At 36.2% G+C, this 20,077-nt stretch overlaps 2 protein-coding genes and 1 pseudogene across 3 annotated transcripts; 2 read left to right on the forward strand and 1 right to left on the reverse strand.

Moving 5' to 3' along the window:
* The first annotated feature begins 281 nt into the window (after window positions 1-281).
* On the forward strand, window positions 282-4,219 carry LOC120199461 (vegetative cell wall protein gp1-like). Its single transcript, XM_039200529.1, has 3 exons — window positions 282-351; window positions 3,301-3,781; window positions 3,838-4,219. The coding sequence occupies exons 1-3, from the start codon at window positions 282-284 to the stop codon at window positions 4,217-4,219; spliced, it is 933 nt and encodes a 310-aa protein (XP_039056460.1).
* Window positions 4,220-7,634: 3,415 nt separating this feature from the next.
* Window positions 7,635-15,854, forward strand: LOC120199612 (annotated as a pseudogene).
* Window positions 15,855-16,215: 361 nt separating this feature from the next.
* LOC120199613 (DNA-directed RNA polymerase III subunit RPC10-like) lies at window positions 16,216-18,015 on the reverse strand. 2 transcript variants are annotated; one of them, XM_039200649.1, is made up of 4 exons: window positions 17,814-18,002; window positions 17,614-17,707; window positions 16,445-16,599; window positions 16,216-16,406 (listed from the first exon to the last, which is right to left on the reverse strand). In XM_039200649.1, the coding sequence occupies exons 1-3, from the start codon at window positions 17,925-17,927 to the stop codon at window positions 16,475-16,477; spliced, it is 333 nt and encodes a 110-aa protein (XP_039056580.1). In that variant the 5' UTR covers window positions 17,928-18,002; the 3' UTR covers window positions 16,216-16,406; window positions 16,445-16,474. The 2 variants fall into 2 exon arrangements, with proteins under 2 accessions (XP_039056580.1, XP_039056581.1); XM_039200650.1 differs by lacking the exon at window positions 16,216-16,406 and having other exon boundaries at window positions 16,412-16,599; window positions 17,814-18,015.
* Window positions 18,016-20,077: the final 2,062 nt, after the last annotated feature.

Below are 20,077 nucleotides of genomic sequence, written 5' to 3' on the forward strand. Positions count from 1 at the left end.
TATTATATAAAATTTAGATGAGAATGATATTCTACCATTTGTTGAAAGAAAACGACACCGTTGATATCGGAACATTTTTTATTAGAAAAAATCCTTATAAACCGAACACGATAAAATAATTTTATTAAAAGATTACTACCATAATTTTTTGTGAAGAAACGCCCTTAAGAATTAGGTTAAAATTACAAGTTTAGTAGTTAAATTATTATTTTTGATCCGTTTTGATACTTAAACTTGAAATTTTTTTGACGGAGAACACCACCAGCTGCGCCAAAACCAGTATGGTTATCGATCAAAGCGTCCGTATTGAGGCAATAAACGACGTGCGCGGGCGGAGACCACTGAAGCAAAGTTTGTCGTCATTCCCTGGACAAGTGGGAAGAGAATAAGTAGTTCTCAAAGTGTTTCGACCATGAAAGACTAACCTTAAGAGTCTCGTGTAAACCGGTGCTATTATCAGTGAACACTAAACAATTTCGCCTTTTCCAAATTTGCTAGGCGAACGTGGACCATGAAATTTGCTGGTTTGGAAGCTTAGTGTTAAACGCCAAATTAGAAGAGAGTGGACTCCTCTTGGTTATTGCAGAGAGGGCACGTTGAGCTCATGGATAAACCAAGAATGAGCCAAAGGAATACACGGATTCTCTGGGAACCGAATGCATTAGTAGTCTTTTTTTTAATTAATCACTGATATTCGATCTATTGACCGACTAATCCAGATCATGTATTGTAGAGACGAGGGCGACCCTCCCAACCTAGTTTGTTCCATTCGCAAACGCTAGGATTCGAACTTCTGACCTTGCTTAAGAAACTTAGTGTCTCATTCCATTAGACTAACTAATTAATTAACAAACTTTCAAAAATCATAAAATAATTATTAAATTTATTAAAATATTATAAAATAATTATTTTGTAGCAGCGGTTGATATTCTGTTTAAACCTTCAATCATTATCAAAATTTTATTCTGATATTTTTTAAATATATGAAAATTTAAAACAAATCCAGGAGTCTTACATTTTTTAAATATATGAAAATTTAAAACTTTTGAAATATGAACATAATTTTTAAAATTATAATAATATAAAATTTCTTTAAAATTTTAAACTATATATAGTCTCTCAAAATTTGAATGATAATAACAACATTTTAACCACAAATGAATTTTATTGTTAAATAAGAATAACCACAAAAGACACTAAATTAAGGAGAGAAAAACACAAATGCAATGAGGACATGCAAAAAAAATTCATTGCCAACCATGAAAGTGCCAATATAGAATCCAAATCAACAATTCAAATGCTTAATTTCATTAAATTATGTATGCGATACTAATTAAATTATCTATATATTAATTTTATTTGTGAAAATTAAAGGTAATATTTTTTATAAATCGTAAATCTACTCGTAATCTTACTTAGAGAAAAGGAGAAAGAAAGACTCCTAAAAAAGGAATAAGAGTGCTCGTAATGGATATATAATCAATTATCTATGAAAATATGAGAGAACAAATATGAACTTGACCGACCGACTTAATATACTTCTCAAATAAAGATAAATCTTAAAAATATATACGTCTTATTTTGATATGTGATATGATGTTGTGTAAATATATACATAAAATCTGTGATTTAATGTAATTTTTACAAATCATTTAAATTAATATCGATCTAAGATCATTTTGTCTATAAATTGTATAAATTAATAATTATATTTATTTAATATAAAAATTAGACAAATATAATTTATTTATTAATTAATATTAATAATTGAATCAAAATCGAAGTCTTACAAGTACGAATAAATTAATTATTAAAATTTTATATATATATATATATATATATATATATATATATGGGAAGGATCCAATTACACTGTGTAAATTTTACACCTTTTTAGGACTATTGGATGAGAGAAATTAAAGATTGAGATTAATAATACAAAATGAGAAGATATTCACTTAAAAAAACAACAAGTTAACCGCAACCTTTAATTTCTCTCATCCAATAGTCCTAAAAAGATGTAAATATATAGGGGCAGGATCCAATTGCACTGTGTAAAACTTTTTTAGTTTTAAACATTTTTAGGATCATTGGATGAGAGAAGTTAAATATTGTAATTAATAGTAGAAAATGAGAAGATATTCATTAAAAACAAGAAGTTAATATGAGCCTTTGATTTCTCTCAATCCAACAGCCCTAAAAAGGTGTGCAACTGAAAGACCCTCAATCCAACGCTAAGATTAACTCCTTATTTTTTTTCTTAATTAATATATTCTCATTTTTTACAGTTAATCTCAGCCTTTATTTCTCTCTCTCTCTCTCTCTCTCTATATATATATATATATATATATATATATATATATATATATGTTTATAAGCTATGATCCAATTACACAGTTTAAAACTTTTTAGTTTTACCTTTTTAGGATCGTTGGATGATAATAAATCAAAGGCTGAGATTAACATTAATAAATGAGAAGATATTCATTGAAAAAGAAAAACAATGAGTTAATCTTAGTCTTTGATTTCCCTCATCCAACTATTTTAAGGTGTAAAACTAAATTTTTTTTATATATAACCACTAGTATCCGATTTATTAATCAGCTATAAAATTTTAAACTATGTAATTGGATTCTCTCACTCTATATATATAACTATACACTAACTTAAGATATATATATATATATATATATATATATCTCAAATTGCACGTTAATTTAATATTTATGTATAAATTTAAAATTTATCTCATATAAAAATAATTATAATATTTTTACTAACCAAGTTTAACCTAACCTCAAAGTAAAAAAGAAAAAATAGTATCAACTATGTGTGTCATATAAATATTTTCTCTATTTTCTTTGTAGATATTTCGACATTTAAAACTCCAACGAAGAGATGAACAAAGATGACAATTGAAAACATCATACATCTTATTACACCAATATGTATTAAAATTTACGTTTTACTAGAAAAAGAATTTTACAAAACTTAACAAGTTGCCATAGAATTCACTTCAAGGTATTATTACTGCCAAATTGCATTTGATATGTTTGTACAAACCTTGCCAAAATGCATCAATGGTGACCTAAAAAACTTTAAATCTCTAGTAGCTATCTTCTTCTATAAATACCTTTGCATATTCAATCTTGTGCATCACCACTTACATTTCATGTAACATAAGGTACTTGTAAGCACTTAATGGAGTAAAGTCTTATGATTTCTCTTCCAATTATGGCTTCCAAGGCTTTAACACCAATAACTTTTATTCTTTTTCTCAATTTTTTTTCTTTACATTAGTATGTTCTCAAAATTCTCGACCTCCCAATCCTAGTAACCGTCGTCCCCCTCCCCCTCTTAGTAACCGTCGTCCTCCTCCCCCTCCTCCACGACCATTGGCATCACCACCACCACCTCCCATTTTGAATCCTTCTCTCCCTCCACAATTCCCGCCCTGTTTACCTTTCCCTCCGAATAAACCTCCCTCTCCGAACACGCCTCCTCCCCTCCCCCCCTCCTCGTACACCTCCTACCCCTCCACCTACTCCCCCTCCTCGTGCACCTCTTCCCCCTCCCCCTGCTCTTACTCCCCCTCCTCGCGCACCTCTCCCCCTCCCCCTGCTCCTACTCCCCCTCCTCGTACACCTCTTCCACCTCCACCTACTCCCCCTCCTAGCTCACCTCTTCCCCCTCCCCCTGCTCCTACTCCACCTCCTCGTGCACCTTTCCCCCCTCCTCCTGCTCCTACTCCCACTCCTCACGCCCTCTTCCCCCTCCCCCTGCTCCTACTCCCCCTCCTCGTGCACCTCCTACCCCTCCACCTACTCCCCCTCCTAGCGCACCTCTTCCCCCTCCCCCTGCTCCTACTCCCCCTCCTCGTACACCTCCTAACCCTCCGCCTACTCCCCCTCCTAGTGCACCTCTTCCGCCTCCCCCTGCTCCTACTCCCCTTCCTCGTACACCTCCTACCCCTCCACCTACTCCTCCTCCTAGCGCACCTCTTCCCCCTCCCCCTGCTCCTACTCCCCCTCCTCATACACCTCCTACCCCTCCACCTACTCCCCCTCCTAGCGCACCTCTTCCCCCTCCCCCTGCTCCTACTCCCCCTCCACGTACACCTCCTACCCTCCACCTACTCCTCCCCCTCCCTCTCCACCTCCCCCTCCACCTCCACCTCCACCTCCACCAGTTACCTGCAATAGAAATACCCCAAACGTAAATACTTGCATTCGTAATGTGACCACTGTACCTCCTATTGTTTCGATCCCAAAGCCAAACCCAAACAGCACATGTTGCGCCGCCATTGGTTTCACTGATCTTGAAGCTACTCGATGCCTTTGTGATTATCTCAAAGATACACTCCCACCCAAGTACCGCTCCTCCATTAACGTTTACCTTACGTACATAATCACACTCTGCGGAAAAAGAGTACGACCACCCCTTTTCAGATGCGTGTGAAGCCAATCTACTGAAATATGCCCATCATCCGTCGATCACTACTTAGATCGTTAATTTCAATACACATTTTTAGTTTATGTTTAAACTCTGTGGATTGTTTATGGCTAAGAACATACCATGAAACGATCATTAGAAATCCTGAATCTTACAACAATACCTGTTTTAAAAATCAACGTATCTAAAAGTGTACGTGTACTATGTTATGCATGTGTAATAAAATGATGGGTTGTTTGTGCTTATAAGCATAATTACTAAATTAGTTACGTTTCTGATTACATATGCTTTGGTTTCTTATCAAATAAACAGGTTACCAGCCAACCATCAACGGGAATGGGATAAATGGACAAACGATTAGTGATCAAATCACAAACTGGAAAACTAAAAATTAGTTCAAAAGATAATTGACAATTTCGTAGTAATTATATTTCTTTCTCTACCTAAATAAAATCAAGATAAGCAATTAAAAAAGGAGGATATACTTCTACTATTATAAAATAATTGAGTTCCACTCATGTTCACACATTTTTCTATGATTAATATTTTAACGATTAAAGTCTTGAATTTATTAATATAATTACACTTGTCGTGCATATTGATTTTTAAATTAATCTAATATTTTTATCATGTCGATTCAAAATAATATATATTGGTATATATTCAATTGTTGAAAACTTTATGATTAAAGTTTTTAATTTACTCAAAAGCTAACGAGTATAATCCACGTGAATAAAACATTAAATTTAACGGTTAATTTTTTTATATAAAAATACATAAATCTCGTTTAATTTTACATTAATGTATATTACATTTTGATTTCCCTTCATTATATAAATAAACTATCAGAAAGAAACACAATCTTTAAGATTAAACATTATCATAAATTTGAAAGTTTTCAAAACTAATTTCCAACCACGAATATTTGGACACTAAATAAGCAATCCACAAATTAATTAATTTGAGAAGTAATTAGAAATGTTACATATATGTGATTATCAACAAATTAATTAAAGAGGCTAGCCCTCATCCATAATGTATTTACTTGTTCTTTGCTTATAAAAAAAGTAAGTAGAAGTTTTCTCTCATCGGTACGTGGTTTATTTTTTTATTTTTACTGATCGGCAGCGATATCAACTTTATATTAATTACCGATCGTCGATATTTTTTATTATCCTTTTGTTTTCTTATATCACATATGTCTTTTCTTTTGTTTTTTATATTCAATAAGTCTACTTGTATGATATACATTTTTATCAGCTTTTATGATGCGATTTTTTATAATTTTTGACATGTTTTTCGGTTGTTTGGACATTGTTTTCATTTATCTTTTGAGATTATTTATTAAATTATAGATATCATTATAATATTTATTTATTTATTTATAGAATTGTCCGATTATAATTTAAAAATTATTTTCAAATGAGCCATGTCATATTTTGTCAAGAGTTCATATTAATTCACATATCGGATTTATATAGTATCTGATATGAATTAGTCAATTAATAAGTCGTACATCGATGGTTATACAAAAATAAAATTTCGAATTTAAGAATAAAAATCTGACTACAAGCGAAGCTCACCAAGATAAACATAATCAAACAAACGAGATCACTCAAACTCGATAAAATCTGAAACAAAACAAAATCTTCAACTATCCTATCCACTCGGATCTACGCACTGAGTAGCATGTGAGGTTCCAAAATCTTCAACAATGCTGCTAACGTATTTGAAGTTACGTCGGACAAAGCTAATTCTCACTTCCCAGACAGCAGCTCCAGCGTTTCCTCTACTAGCAAATCCTTTACTTGGCTGGTGGAACGATTGTTAAGAAGCCGAACAACTTCCATATTATTCGACTCAAGTTCAATTCGACGAAAATCCATCTGCCAACCATGAGAGAGCATGGTAAAAACAACCCATAATTCAGCCACAAGGATTGAACCTTTACCCAAACTTTTAGTGAACCCAGACAACCAATCTCCTGACTATTTCGGAGGATGCCACCCACGGCAGCATCGTTGCTCTGTAAATTACAAGCTCCATCCACATTCGCCTTAACCTAACCAGCAGGAGGTTTATTCCATCATAAGTTGTCAGCATTCATAGATTGTGACCCACCACTCCCATTGACATTGCGGTTGCATTACTTGCTTTAAATTCCTCAGCTAAACAACGAGAGCGAAACAACAAATCCTCCTCGACAAAGTGTTTTTCAAACAAAACATTACAACGATGCTTCCAAAGCTGCCGAATAATAGTTGGAAAAAGGATATTCCAATTACTTTTAACAACAATAAAATCACCTCAAGCACGTAAATTTGTCATCAACTAAGTTTCAAAAGACGTGAAAAAACACATCCCGTTTAGAGTCACGGATCAATTTTGACCAATAATATTTACCGTCACCGATCAAGAACGCAAAACATATTCAATTGATTCCTCACGACTTGCAAATTTGATTGAAAGCAAACAAATCAAATTTTGTTCATCCCTAAATTTAATAGTTAGTTTTTTTTATTAATATGAGATAAATATAATATAGTATATGTTCAAAGATAACTCTTAACCATTTAACATTAATATCAATAATTTATTGATCACCGAGATTACTTGATTCGTGCTAATTAATTTATTTATTTTAATAATTTATCATTGCAACTTGTACGAGCGCTTAAAATAGCTTAAAAACGGCGCGGTTTCAAAACAATTCAAAATCCAATCCGTTGCAACCCGGCAGTGACGGGCAGTTACCCACCAAATGGAAAAGAGAAGAGGCGGCACGGCTAAACGTCAACTTTGGTCGCAGAATTGGATAATCAAACCCGTACAAGTTGCATTCTCCATTTTGTTTTTGGTTTGTTTTGTTGCGAGAGAATTCGTGTTGCCTTTTTTTAAGAATATAAAATTTGGGGGGAAGCAAATAATGGAATTGGGGAGAATGGGTTTGGTGTAAAGAGATGAGGGGATTGCAAAACAAGATATTTGAGGTTATGAATTGTGAACGCGGTTCATTGCCTCGAAGCGACGTCGTTGTTGTCGTGATCGAATGCCGGTTCCGTTCTCAGTCGGCATTCGATTCTTTCTCAGACCACCAATAGCAACGACAACGTTATCGTTACTTTCCCATCTTGGTTCTTTAACAGCTGACTCTTGCATTGCTTATTTCCAATCCCTTTGAGAAAAAGAAAAAGGAAGAAAAATACAAAATTTTCCTCGTTTTTTTGGGTGGTTTAATTGGTTCTTAAGCAGGAATGAATTTTGGGTTAGGTTTGGAAATGCCAGCCAATGATGGAATGAATTATACTTCTGAAGAAGAACCCGGTGTCGTGGAAAGAGATTCTACTGGTCGTTACATTAGGGTATGGATCTATTTACAAGTTAGCAATGTAATGTTGGGAAAATGTTTCCTGTTTTGATATAAATTTGTTCCTTTTTATGTTGCAGTTTGATGTCTTGGGCAAGGGTGCATTTAAGACGGTGTATGGTTCTTAATCTCCTCTGGTCTAGCAACAGAATGGATTTACTGTTTCAATGATTGTTTAGTGGTTACCATTAGGGTTTTTGTTTGCAATGCCTGCAGTTTTAGGGCCTTTGATGAAGTTGATGGAATAGAAGTTGTTTGGAACCAAGTGAGGATCAACGACGTATTGCGGACGCTGGAAGATTTGGAAAACTGTACTCTGAAGTTCATATCCTGAGATCATTGAAGAATGAGAACATCATCAAGTTATACAATTCATGGGTGGATGACAAGAAAAAAACTGTTAACATGATCACCGAGCTATTCACATCCGGGAGTCTCAGGATGTATGCACAGTCCTTGGTCGTTTTAATTTTGATTCTTTCTGGTTAAGTCTTGCTCTGCATGAAGTAATTTTGTCGTTTCGATATCAGATATGGGAAGAAACATAAACATGTCGATACGAAGGCGATAAAGAACTGGGCGAGTATATCTTCATGTTCATGTCCCCCCTATTATTCATAAGGATTTGAAGTGTGAAAATATTTTTGTTAATGGGAACAATGGAGAAATCAAAATAGGTGATCTTGGATTGGCAATAGTCATGCAGCAGCCAACTGCTCGGAGTGTTATCGGTAATTGAATAGTTATTGTCAAAATGCTGCACTAGATTTAACTAAGTTAATGATAACCATTTTTTTAAATTTCTTTGTTCATCAGGTACCCCTGAATTTATGGCTCCTGAGCTCTATGAAGAGGAATATAATGAACTGATAGATGTGTACTCTTTCGGAATGTGTATGTTAGAGATGGTTACTTTAGAGTATCCATATAACGAATGCAAAAATCCAGCACAGATCTATAAGAAAGTTATATCCGTAAGTACCTCACGCAACTGTTTTTATCTTGGTCTTTGTTTTTGTTAACTTCTGTTACATATTTTGGTGAATTGCATTCAGGGTGTTAAACCTGCTTCCCTGAGTAAGGTTGCCGAACCACAAATAAAGGAGTTCATCGAGAAATGTCTGGTTCGAGCATCTGAGAGATTGTCTGCGAAGGAGCTTTTAGAGGATCCATTTCTTAAAGTAGAGAGTCCAAAAAAACCAGTCCGACTTCCCCTCCTACTGCCGAACCCAATTCCGAAAGAAATTAGCCTACCTGCGCCAGGACCTTCATCAATGGACATGGATTCCGACTATAAGCAGCTTTCCATAAGCATGTATGCTGGAAGCAATAGCGAGAGTCCTCCGTGTCCAGTTTTAGAGTTGCGGAGGATGCATAATAACAACATATTCAGGTTGAAAGGGAAAAAGGATGATGATAGCTCAGTTTCATTGACCTTTCGGATTACTGATTCTTGCGGTAAAGTGCTTGTATAACCTTTAAACATTTAACTGATTCCTGAGAACAGAATACTGAAACAGAAGTTACCTGCTATTTCACAGGTCGAGTCAGAAACATAGATTTCCTGTTGTACCTTGATAGCGATACTGCAGACTCCGTTGCAGCTGAGATGATAGAACAACTAGAATTAACAAACCATGATGTCGCCTTCATAGCTGAGTTTATTGATTCCTTGATACGAAGTTTCTACCTAGTTGGAAGCCCTACGTTTATCTCTCAAGTGGAAACGCAAGTCCATGTACTGAGTATTCAGTTTCTGGAAACCACAAACCCTCGTCGCCCTGTCCATGGGATTCATTTCTGGCTAGTGATCCAGCACTGGGGTTGCTGCATGAGGTGTCTCTTCTCTAAACACAAGCCTCAGCGATTGTGTCATAGAAGCCCCGAATGGTTCCAACTGTTAGATTTGGATTGAAATTAAGTTAGCAAGTTGGAAATTTCATCTTGGTTGGTGGCCAACTTATTGGAAATTTCATCTTGGTTGGTGGTCAAATTTTGAATATGAGAATTTCATATTTGGTGGCTAACTTGTACACATTGGAAAATTCTTTGGTAGGTAGCCAACTTATTTTTCATGTTTGATCCCTAAAATATTAGGTAATTTATAAGTTTAGTCCTTAAAACTCAACTATAAATAGGCCTAAGTATTTCATTAGAAATCATCCCAAAAAAACAAGTTCTCTCTTCCATTTGTTTTCTTCATTCTCTCGGTTTGGGAATTCTAAAGAATTACATTTGTTGTAATATTTGTTGATAGTGAAGTTATCATCCGGTGTAGTGCCCGAGGAGTAGACGATATTCTCATCGAACATCGTAAATTTGGTGTGTTCTCTCCTTTATTATTTTTATTTGATTTTTCCATTGTGTTTCAATATTCAATAGTTTGACTGGTTTATCCGATGTGCAACATTTGGTGGTTTTGATCTTGACATTTTAGGTCAATTTTGAAACTACGTTCGTGTGGGAAATAACCTGATTTCCCCAACAATTGGCATCAGAGCTTCGGTTGAGGTTATCATGGTGGTTCTGTTGCTAAAAAGATACAGTTTGTGCTATTGAATATTGTTCGTTGGAATTAAAATGCCAAAATATGGATCAGTTGAGACATCAAGCTCTTCATCCGGACCGGTGAGGAGGAGGATGTCAAATGCAAATTTCTCAGTGGAGTTGTTCGATGGATCCGGTCATTTTGGCATGTGGCAAGGCGAGGTGTTAGACGCTTTATTCTAACAAGGTTTAGACATCGCCATTGAGGAAGAAAAGACCGAATATATGGAGGAGAAAGAATGGGGAACAATCAATCGTTTTGCGTGCAGCACGATTCGATCTTGTCTTTCTAGGGAGCAGAAGTATGGCTACAAGAACGAGACTTCTGCAAGTAATATGTGGAAAGCATTGGAGGAAAAATTCTTAAAGAAAAGCTCTCAGAATCGTCTCCACATGAAAAAAATATTGTTCAGATTTGATTATCAACCAGACACTAGTATGAATGAACACATCACTGCGTTCAATGAGCTAGTGGCAGACTTATTGGGCATGGATGAAACCTTCAAAGATGAAGATTTGGCCTTGATGTCGTTGTCATCTCTTCCAGATGAATTTGAGCACCTTGAGACAATGCTACTTCATGGTAAGGATAATGTTACCCTTAAAGATGTAACTGCTGCTTTGTATAGTAGGAAGAAAACCAAGAAGGAGAGCAAGTACAAAGCAACGGAGGCCATGGTGGTAAGAGGTCGCTCAAAAAATCAAAAGCCAAAGTAGAGAAGGAGATCAAAGTCGAAGTCCATACTGGGAAAAGATGAATGTGCCTTTTGTCATGATAAAGGCCATTTGAAGAAAGATTGTCCGAAGATGAAGAAGAAATGAAAAACTGTTCCAGATGCATGTGTTGCAGAGCATGATGCAAATGACTCTGACATATCATTGGTTGCTTCATCAACAACATTCCATTCAGATGAATGGATATTAGATTCAGGTTGCACCTATCATATGTCCCCTAATCGGGAGTGGTTCTCCGATTTAGTAGAACTAAATGCAGGAGTTGTTTATATGGCAATGACAATGCCTGTAAAACTGTTGGGATAGATTCAATTCGATTGAAGAATCAAGATGGATCAACCAGAGTTCTGACGGATGTCCGATACGTGCCTAGTTTGAAGAAAAATCTCATCTCGTTGGGAGCCTTGGAATCCAAAGGCTCAGTAGTCACTATGAGAGATGGAGTTTTAAAAGTCATATATAGCGCATTTGTGATGATGAAGGGCATCAGGAAAAATAATTTGTATTACTACCAAGGTTGTACAATTATTGGAGCAGTTGCAGCAGCTTCCGAATGTGATGATTTGGACGCAACCCAATTGTGGCATATGCGGTTGTGACATGCTGGAGAAAAATCCTTGCAAATTCTGGCAAAAAAAGGATTGTTGAAAGGTGCAAAGGCTTGCAAATTGAACTTTTGCGAGCATTGTGTTCTGGGAAAGCAGAAGAGAGTGAAGTTTGGCACCACTATACATAATACAAAAGGTATTATGGATTATATTCACTCAGATGTATGGGGTCTTTCAAAGACATCGTCTTTGGGAGGAAACCATTATTTTGTAACTTTTGTAGATGACTTTTCCAGAAGAGTTTGGGTGTATCTGATGAAGTCTAAAGATGAAGTGCTTCGAATTTTCCTGAAATGGAAAAATATGATCGAGAACCAGGCTGGTAGAAAGATCAAACGTCTTAGGACGGCTAATGGAGGGGAATATAAAAGTGACTCATTCTTTGACGTTTTCCATGAGTATGGTATTGTTCTACACTTCACTGTTAGAAATACACCACAACAGAATGGGGTGGCAGAGCGTATGAATCGAACACTATTGGAGAAAGTTCGATATATGTTGTTTAATACTGGGTTAGGTAAGACATTTTGGGCTGAGGCTGTGACATATGCTGGTCATCTCATCAATCGTCTACCGTCATCAACGATAAGAGGAAAAACACCATTGAAGGTATGGTCTGGAAAACCTGCTACTGATTATGATTCCTTACATGTATTTAGATCCACTGCTTATTATCATGTGAAGGAATCCAAGCTTGATCCGAGAGCAAAGAAGGCTCTCTTTATTTGAATCACCCATGGAGTGAAGGGATTTCGCCTTTGGTGTTTAGACACCAAGAAGATAATTTGTAGTAGAGATGTTACCTTTGATGAATCTGCCCTAGTAAAGAAGGTAACAAATGAAGCTGTCCAAACAAGTAGTACTCTGCAACAGGTGGAGTTTCAGCAGATGATGATCCCAGAAGTTGATGCAGCTTATTCTTCAACTCCAATAGAAGAATCAGAAGATAAAGAGGTTCAAACCCAAGAACCATTGGAGACACCAAAACCACTTGCAGTTACAAGGCCAATGAGAGAAATTCGTAGACCTGCTCGATTTATTGATATGGTGGCCTACGCTCTTCCAGTTGTTGATGATGATATCCCTATCACTTACCAAGAAGCAATACAAACCTTGGAAAGTGATAAGTGGAAAAGTGCCATGGATGAAGAAATGCAATCTCTCCAAAAGAACAACACTTGGAAATTGGCACAATTACCGAAAGGTAAAAGAGCAATTGGATGCAAGTGGGTATTTGCAAAGAAAGGTGGATCTCATAGAAAGAAAGATGTTCGCTACAAGGCACGGTTGGTAGCTAAAGGCTACGCTCAAAAGGAGGGAATCGACTACAATGAAGTATTTTCACCTGTTGTGAAGCATTCCTCCATTAGAATATTGTTGGCCTTGGTAGCACAGTTGAATTTGGAGCTAGCTCAACTTGATGTAAAGACGGCTTTCTTGCACGGTGATTTAGAAGAGGAGATCTATATGACTCAGCCAGAAGGATACAAAGATGGTGGTTGTGAGAAATGAGTTTGTAAGCTAAACAAATCGCTATATGGATTGAAGCAATCTTCGAGGCAGTGGTACAAGTGATTTGATAGCTTTATGAGGAGGTAAAAGTACACTAGAAGCAAATATGATCATTGTGTGTATTTGCAAAAGCTCAAAGATGGATCTTTCATTTATCTTCTCTTGTATGTTGAAGATATGTTGATCGCTTCGAAGAGTTAAAAGGAGATAGACAAATTAAAGGCTCAGTTGAATCAAGAGTTTGAGATGAAAGATCTAGGTGAGGCCAAGAAGATTCTTGGTATGGAGATAAGCAGAGATAGACAGAGATGGAAGCTTTGTTTAACACATAAGCAGTATCTGAGAAAGGTAATGTTTTGGCATGAATGAAAATACCAAACATTTAAGTATCCCACTGGCTTCTCATTTGAAACTTAGTTCTCAGTTATCTCCTAAAACTAACAAAGAACGATAGTATATGGCAAAAGTTCCATATGCTAATACAGTTGGGAGCTTGATGTATGCAATGGTGTGTACGCGTCCTGACATTTCACAAGCAGTTGGAGTTGTGAGCAGGTACATGCATGATCCTGGAGAAGGACATTGGCAAGCTGTGAAATGGATTCTACGGTATCTCCGACAAACCGTGGATGTTGGTTTAGTTTTTGAACAAGATGAAGCACTTGGTCAGTGTGTGGTTGGATATGCTGATTCCGATTATGCTGGTGATTTGGATAAGCGTCGATCAACTACTGGGTATTTGTTTACTCTTGCTAAAGCCCCAGTAAGTTGGAAGTTTACATTGCAATCTACGGTGGCCTTGTCTACTACAGAGGCAGAATACATGGCAGTTTCAGAGGCTGTAAAAGAAGCAATTTGGCTTAACGGGTTGATGGAAGACTTGGGAGTTGTTCAAAGTCACATTAGTCTCTATTGTGACAGTCAGAGCGCTATTCACTTAGCGAAAAATCAAGTCTACCATTCAAGGACTAAGCATATCGACGTGAAATATCACTTTGTGCGGGAGATCTTTGAAGAAAGAAAGATTCTACTTCAGAAAATTGCGACATCAGAAAATCCTGCAGATATGATGACCAAGATGGTAACAGTAATCAAGTTCAATCATTGTTTGAACTTGATTAACATCCTGAAAGTATGAACACCTTCGGGTGTGTGGCGCTTGTGAGCGTAATTAGAGGCACTACAAATTTGGGGAGTTGAAGAAGTTGAGTAGGCTTGGTAATTTCAAGCCAAGGTGGAGATTTGTTAGATTTGGCTTGAAATTAAGTTGGCAAGTTAGAAATTTCATCTTGGTTGGTGGCCAACTTATTGGAAATTTCATCTTGGTTGGTGGCCAAACTTTGAATATGAGAATTTCATATTTGGTGGCTAACTTGTACACATTGAAAATTCTTTGGTAGGTGGCCAACTTATTTTTCATGTTTGATCCCTAAAATATTAGGTTACTTATAAGTTTAGTCCTTAAAACTCAACTATAAATAGGTCTAAGTATTTTATTAGAAATCATCCCAAAAAAACAAGTTCTCTCTTCCATTTGTTTTCTTCATTCTCTCACTTTGGGAATTCTAAAGAATTCCATTTGTTGTAATATTTGTTGATAGTGAAGTTATCATCCGGTGTGGTGTCCGAGGAGTAGACGATATTCTCGTCGAACCTCGTAAATTTGGTGTGTTCTCTCCTTTATTGTTTTTATTCGATTTTTCCATTGTGTTTCAATATTCAATAGTTTGACAGGTTTATCCGTTGTGCAGCCTTTGGTGGTTTTGATCTTGACATTTTAGGTCAATTTTGAAACTACGTTCGTGTGGGAATTAACCCGATTTCCCCAACACCAACGAGTTTCTTTCATTTTTGGAAGATCAAGAATTACAAGCATTAGTCGTTTCAGAGATATTGGTTGAAGATGCTTCCATTAAGAATGCTAAACCATCTGCGGATACTGACTCAAATATAAATCAAACCTGTAAAGATTTATGTGGATACATATCTGAAGATGTCCAGGATACTTATTATGATGAATTCAACAACTCAAGAAGAAACGAAAGCAGTATCGACGAGTGCATACCTGTTAAAAAAATCGTTAAGGATTCAGGGCTCTCTTTCTCCAATTTCAACAGAGAATTGGATTTCACTTGCCTGCCAAGTAGTTGCTCATCTCAGTCTATAGCTGACAAAGATCTAGATATTGGACTAAAGCTGGAGCTTGATGCAGTCGACGCACAGTATCAACAATGGTTTCAAGAGCTTTCTAGTAGGAGGGATGAAGAATTAGAGGCTACCAAAAAGAGATGGATGGCAAAGAAAAACTTGGCTGTCAAGTGATTGAGAATTTAACAGTTGTAGTACTCTCTTCTGTGTTCATTGGTGTGTTGTCATGGCCTTGGAGGCTGGGCAGAGATCAATCGTGAAGAAAGGCTGTGGAATGGGACTGAGGATGAATTTGAGAATTCTAGGAAATCTGAGATAATTGTTGAAGATGATACGGCCAGCCTTGGTAGAACGACATAATGTGGTTGATTAGTGGAACGGTGTCGTGTAGTTAGCTGGGCAGGGAATGTTGGGTGTTTAGCAATGGGCTGAAGTCAGGTCCGATGGTTGACTTGCATTCAATTTCGGTTGACCATGTAATCAGTCATCAGGGGAGTTAATAGTATAAATAGGATCCAATTGTACACAAATGGGATAACTTGAATACATGAAAAATAAAATCTTACTGTTTCTTCTTCTTCCAACTCTCTGAAATCTCATTCTCCTCTTAATCTTCCTTCACTATCTTTTCAATTCATTACATGTCTTTTTTTTTTCCTTTTAAGACTACTGATGTTATCAATTTAAACCCCTTGCAATGGGTGCGGCTCTTTTTTTTTTTTTTGTAGTCGACGTATGTGCTCTCAGAACTCGGATGATGTTTTTCTCTAATCATTCTTTGGAACGGGAATGAGTATATAGATTTAAAGATTTATATTATTAGCAATTCCATGTACAAAATCCCAGCTAACTACTTTGACAAAGATTCAAGAGTACCATGAACAAAATTAGAAGCGAAAGCCGTGAGAATCTATTGTTTTTTCAGATTCTCTTCTGTCTCTAAAGCACAAAAGTTCCACCTTCTCTTCACTGCCTATTCTCACTTAAAAACTTCTGGTCCAAAAAGTACTACAAATTAGGAAACTGAAAATTTGAAACTCGAGAGTTTTAAAAATCATGTCCCACAAAGTCGGGCCAATAAGAACAAAGGGGAGATAGCATGTACTCAATCCTCACGCCACATCTTCTCGCATTTCAAGCACTGATAGAATGTTGTTGCCGGCTCATCAGCTGACCGGATCTGCACCTGTGAGAAAAGGGCCCTTCCATGGCTACAAGAAGGGCATGTTGCTGCAACAAAACAGAGAGAAGGTTTAAAGGAGAATGACAAGAAAATAAAGCAACAACAGTAACAAGAAGAGAGAGAGTAAGCGTAGTGTCAGATTGTATATGGCACCAAATTGACTTTGTCAAACAGAAATCAACGGATGGCAGCAGGACAACCTAGACATGAATGTGGCTTCACCTTGCAACTTTCAGCCTAACTCACAAGTCACAACCAACGATTTATACATGGATTTCTATCCAAATGAGAAGAGATATAGCTATATCAAAAAATATAACTTCTGTTAGAACTTTGGCCTGCAATCTATTTTGTAAGGGTGAACTACCCTCGAGAACTTTCACTCAGTTGTCTTTCTCTTGAAAGATACAACTTTTTCAAATTTTAGGCTATCTTCTCTTGTCAAGCAACAACATACTTCACTATGTAGCATCTACCAAAACATTAATTCTTTCTTTATCATTTCGATGCATAAATTAAAATAAAAACATATTGCAGTCCCTCGAGAACTTTCACTCAGTTGTCTTTCTCTTGAAAGATACAACTTTTTCAAATTTTAGGCTATCTTCTCTTGTCAAGCAACAACATACTTCACTATGTAGCATCTACCAAAACATTAATTCTTTCTTTATCATTTCGATGCATAAATTAAAATAAAAACATATTGCAGTTTATAGAACACCGCCGGTGAACACTCCAGAACCATCGAGTAAGGACCTCTCATTATAAGAATCAGAATCAGGTGTTGAATAGATGATCATAGCACATCAAGAACATAGAATTGTATGCCTCAGTTTTAATAGGGCTTCCCCTTTTGGAAACTTAAATGTGGATGTTTTGGCTTATAAATTGAGCATGGTCATGTCATTCACATACTGTTATCTGATGCCCATGGAATGAAACAAAAACCAAAAATTCCCAATTTATAACCACAAAAAAACTCGTATGACGAAACAAAATAATCTCCAAAAAAAAAGGGCTGTGAAGAATAAGAAGCACTTTGAAGGAAAAATACGACTTACCATCAGTTTCAGACCCGCCCACCTTCATATCTTCTTTGTTGAAAACAGGTTCAATTTCTTTCTTAACAAGATGCTGCCTCCTCTTTATTTTAACCTATTAAAGGGGGGAAACCCCAGAAAACAAAAATCAATCAACAACAAAATAAAATTGAAAATTTTCAAAAGAAAAATCAAATGAAATAGAAAATAAAATAAAACACCTTGCTTTCGAGGTGACAAACATAGGGACAGGTCCGGCAATAAAACCTGGAAGACCGACCCATATGCGGCAACTCATACTGTAACATGTTCCCACAAGTTGGGCAAAACTCCATTCTTTCTTCACAGACGATTTTACTCTGAAAACCTAATTACGAAATTGGAAATTTGTGCTTTTATACGTATATGGAGTATGTGCAAGTTGGAGTGCTCTGAAGAAACAGTTTAAAAACTGCTTAGTGAATCTCGTCTGTCATCTTAGTGTTAAGATATCAGATTAACTAAACAATAGTTATAAGAAATTAGGGCTTCCCACAGTTACAATTCAAATATACTGTTTGAATTAAATTAAATGCATTGGGCTCCAAAATATACTGCCCAAAGGCTCAAACTTCAGAAACAACAATCATCAATAAACCATCAACCCAATTAGGATCGTAAAAGAAATTAGATAAATTACAAATTATTTAAATTTGATTTGATTAATAATTGATTGGAACTTTATATTTATTTTTTAATCTATTGATAAAGCACATACATCTTAATATAGTTACTTGAATTTAAAACTTTTAAATAAAATAATATTATTTTTTATTATTGAGGCCACTCGAAGTTATTTTCTTACATTTTTTTTTTTAGTTGATTATAGTTTTTTTTTTGTAGTTTAACGTTTCTCTTAACTCTTTCTCTGATAAAGGATATTATGGTTATTAGTGTTATTGATCTTTTTTTATATGTGATTCTACGAGATTTTTTGTTACTTATTTTCTAGTTGTTTGGTTTCTTGTTTGTTTGCATATGACATTTTGTTAGTTTTTGAATATATGTGTCGAATGAGATTGTGGTTAAGGAGAGATTGATTTTTCAATCCATCACTTTGGATTTTCTCCAAGTTTTTCGCTTCTATAACCGGTGCTCAAAGATGTTGAAATGTTCTTGTTTATTAGACTATCATTGACCGTTTGCCGTTATATTTTATTTATGATACTGATATCAAATCTGTATATGATAAGATATTGGCGATAATATTTTATTTAACTAATGAATACATCATAGTACTAATTTCAAAATAAAATTTGCAGAGGAGAGGCATTTCAACATAAAATAAGAAAGGTACTCCTAACCCTGAACCCACACCAGCTACGCCAAGACCTGTAGCCACTGTTCGACCACCGTCTTATCCGCCGAAAACAGCAGGAACTGCAACATCAATGACAAGCTCCCCAACCCAAAATCCTGCCTCCTCGGTGCCTAGCCTTCAGGCATCGACAACAACAATAAAACCCGCCATGCAATCTTCAATTAAATCACCAAAGATCAAACCAACAACTGCTTCAACACCTTCCCCTCTAACTCTCCCACCTCCGCAGTTGAAAGCACTGTGCTTGTTCAGAATACTGTAGACAAGCCCAAGGAATGGCTCTTTGGTGCCCCTCAAATGGATGTTGGTGACACTTCCAAGCCCAGCATTAACGGCGAAACAAAGGAGAAAGGTCATGGCAACAAGGTTTCTTCGGATACCAAGGATGATGTTGGCACGAGGGTTATAACAATTGCCGGTGAAAACAAAGGTGCATTCATGGAATTAATCGGATCACCCCATAACATTGGCTTTCAGGGCAGTCCCCATCGTCTCGGAAAGACGGTCGATTCTTCAAGAACTGGCGGCCACTACCACATCTACAGCTGCGGCGAAGAAGAAGGTGATGGTAAGATGAACAACAATAGCGATCGCACATAAAAAAAACAAAGCCGATGAATGCGTTCATGAACTGCAATGTACAAGGGGTTAGTAACTCCATTTTTTACAATTCTTCGTGCACTCACCATGACCCCGGCGTGCACACGCATCAATTGTAACCACAGCTAGAGAAAAACAAAAGCAAAACATCATATGGTTTTAGAATAAATTTAATAATACTTTGTGTATTGAAATTTGCAGCTCACCAGTTAATTATACAAGATAAATTTAATAAAAATGTGTTGGAGCCTATTAAAAAGTGTAGACACAGACATGATTTGGGCACAACAGTTTCAAATGTCCGCTAATTTTAATAGAGCGCAAACAAGTTAATCATATCATTAGAATTCAGCATATCCTTCATCATCACCTTCACATATCAAACATTATTGCTGTTAAAATTGTGGGAAAAGATTAATCATTTTAGGGCCAACAATATCTGTTCCTCCTCCCTTTATTTTCACCATGATTCATCTATGGGGTAAACATTGCAATCACGATATAAATTGGCTCCTCGTAATTTGT

The sequence above is a fragment of the Hibiscus syriacus genome, unplaced genomic scaffold (assembly GCF_006381635.1).
Source record: "Hibiscus syriacus cultivar Baekdansim isolate YM2019G1 unplaced genomic scaffold, ASM638163v2 tig00005459_pilon, whole genome shotgun sequence".
In the NCBI taxonomy this organism is placed as follows: Eukaryota; Viridiplantae; Streptophyta; class Magnoliopsida; order Malvales; family Malvaceae; genus Hibiscus; species Hibiscus syriacus.

Excerpts from the sequence above, each read along its gene's own strand:
- LOC120199461 (XM_039200529.1), top strand. The coding sequence starts at position 282 with ATGGTTATCGATCAAAGCGTCCGTATTGAGGCAATAAACGACGTGCGC. Across the intron at positions 352-3,300 it reads GCGGAGACCACTGAAGCAAA|TATGTTCTCAAAATTCTCGA; the intron begins GTTTGTCGTCAT and ends TCTTTACATTAG. Across the intron at positions 3,782-3,837 it reads GCCCTCTTCCCCCTCCCCCT|CGCACCTCTTCCCCCTCCCC; the intron begins GCTCCTACTCCC and ends TCCCCCTCCTAG.
- LOC120199613 (XM_039200649.1), bottom strand. The coding sequence starts at position 17,927 with ATGGAGTTTTGCCCAACTTGTGGGAACATGTTACAGTATGAGTTGCCG. Across the intron at positions 17,708-17,813 it reads TTTGTCACCTCGAAAGCAAG|GTTAAAATAAAGAGGAGGCA; the intron begins GTGTTTTATTTT and ends CCCCTTTAATAG. Across the intron at positions 16,600-17,613 it reads GGGCGGGTCTGAAACTGATG|CAACATGCCCTTCTTGTAGC; the intron begins GTAAGTCGTATT and ends GTTTTGTTGCAG.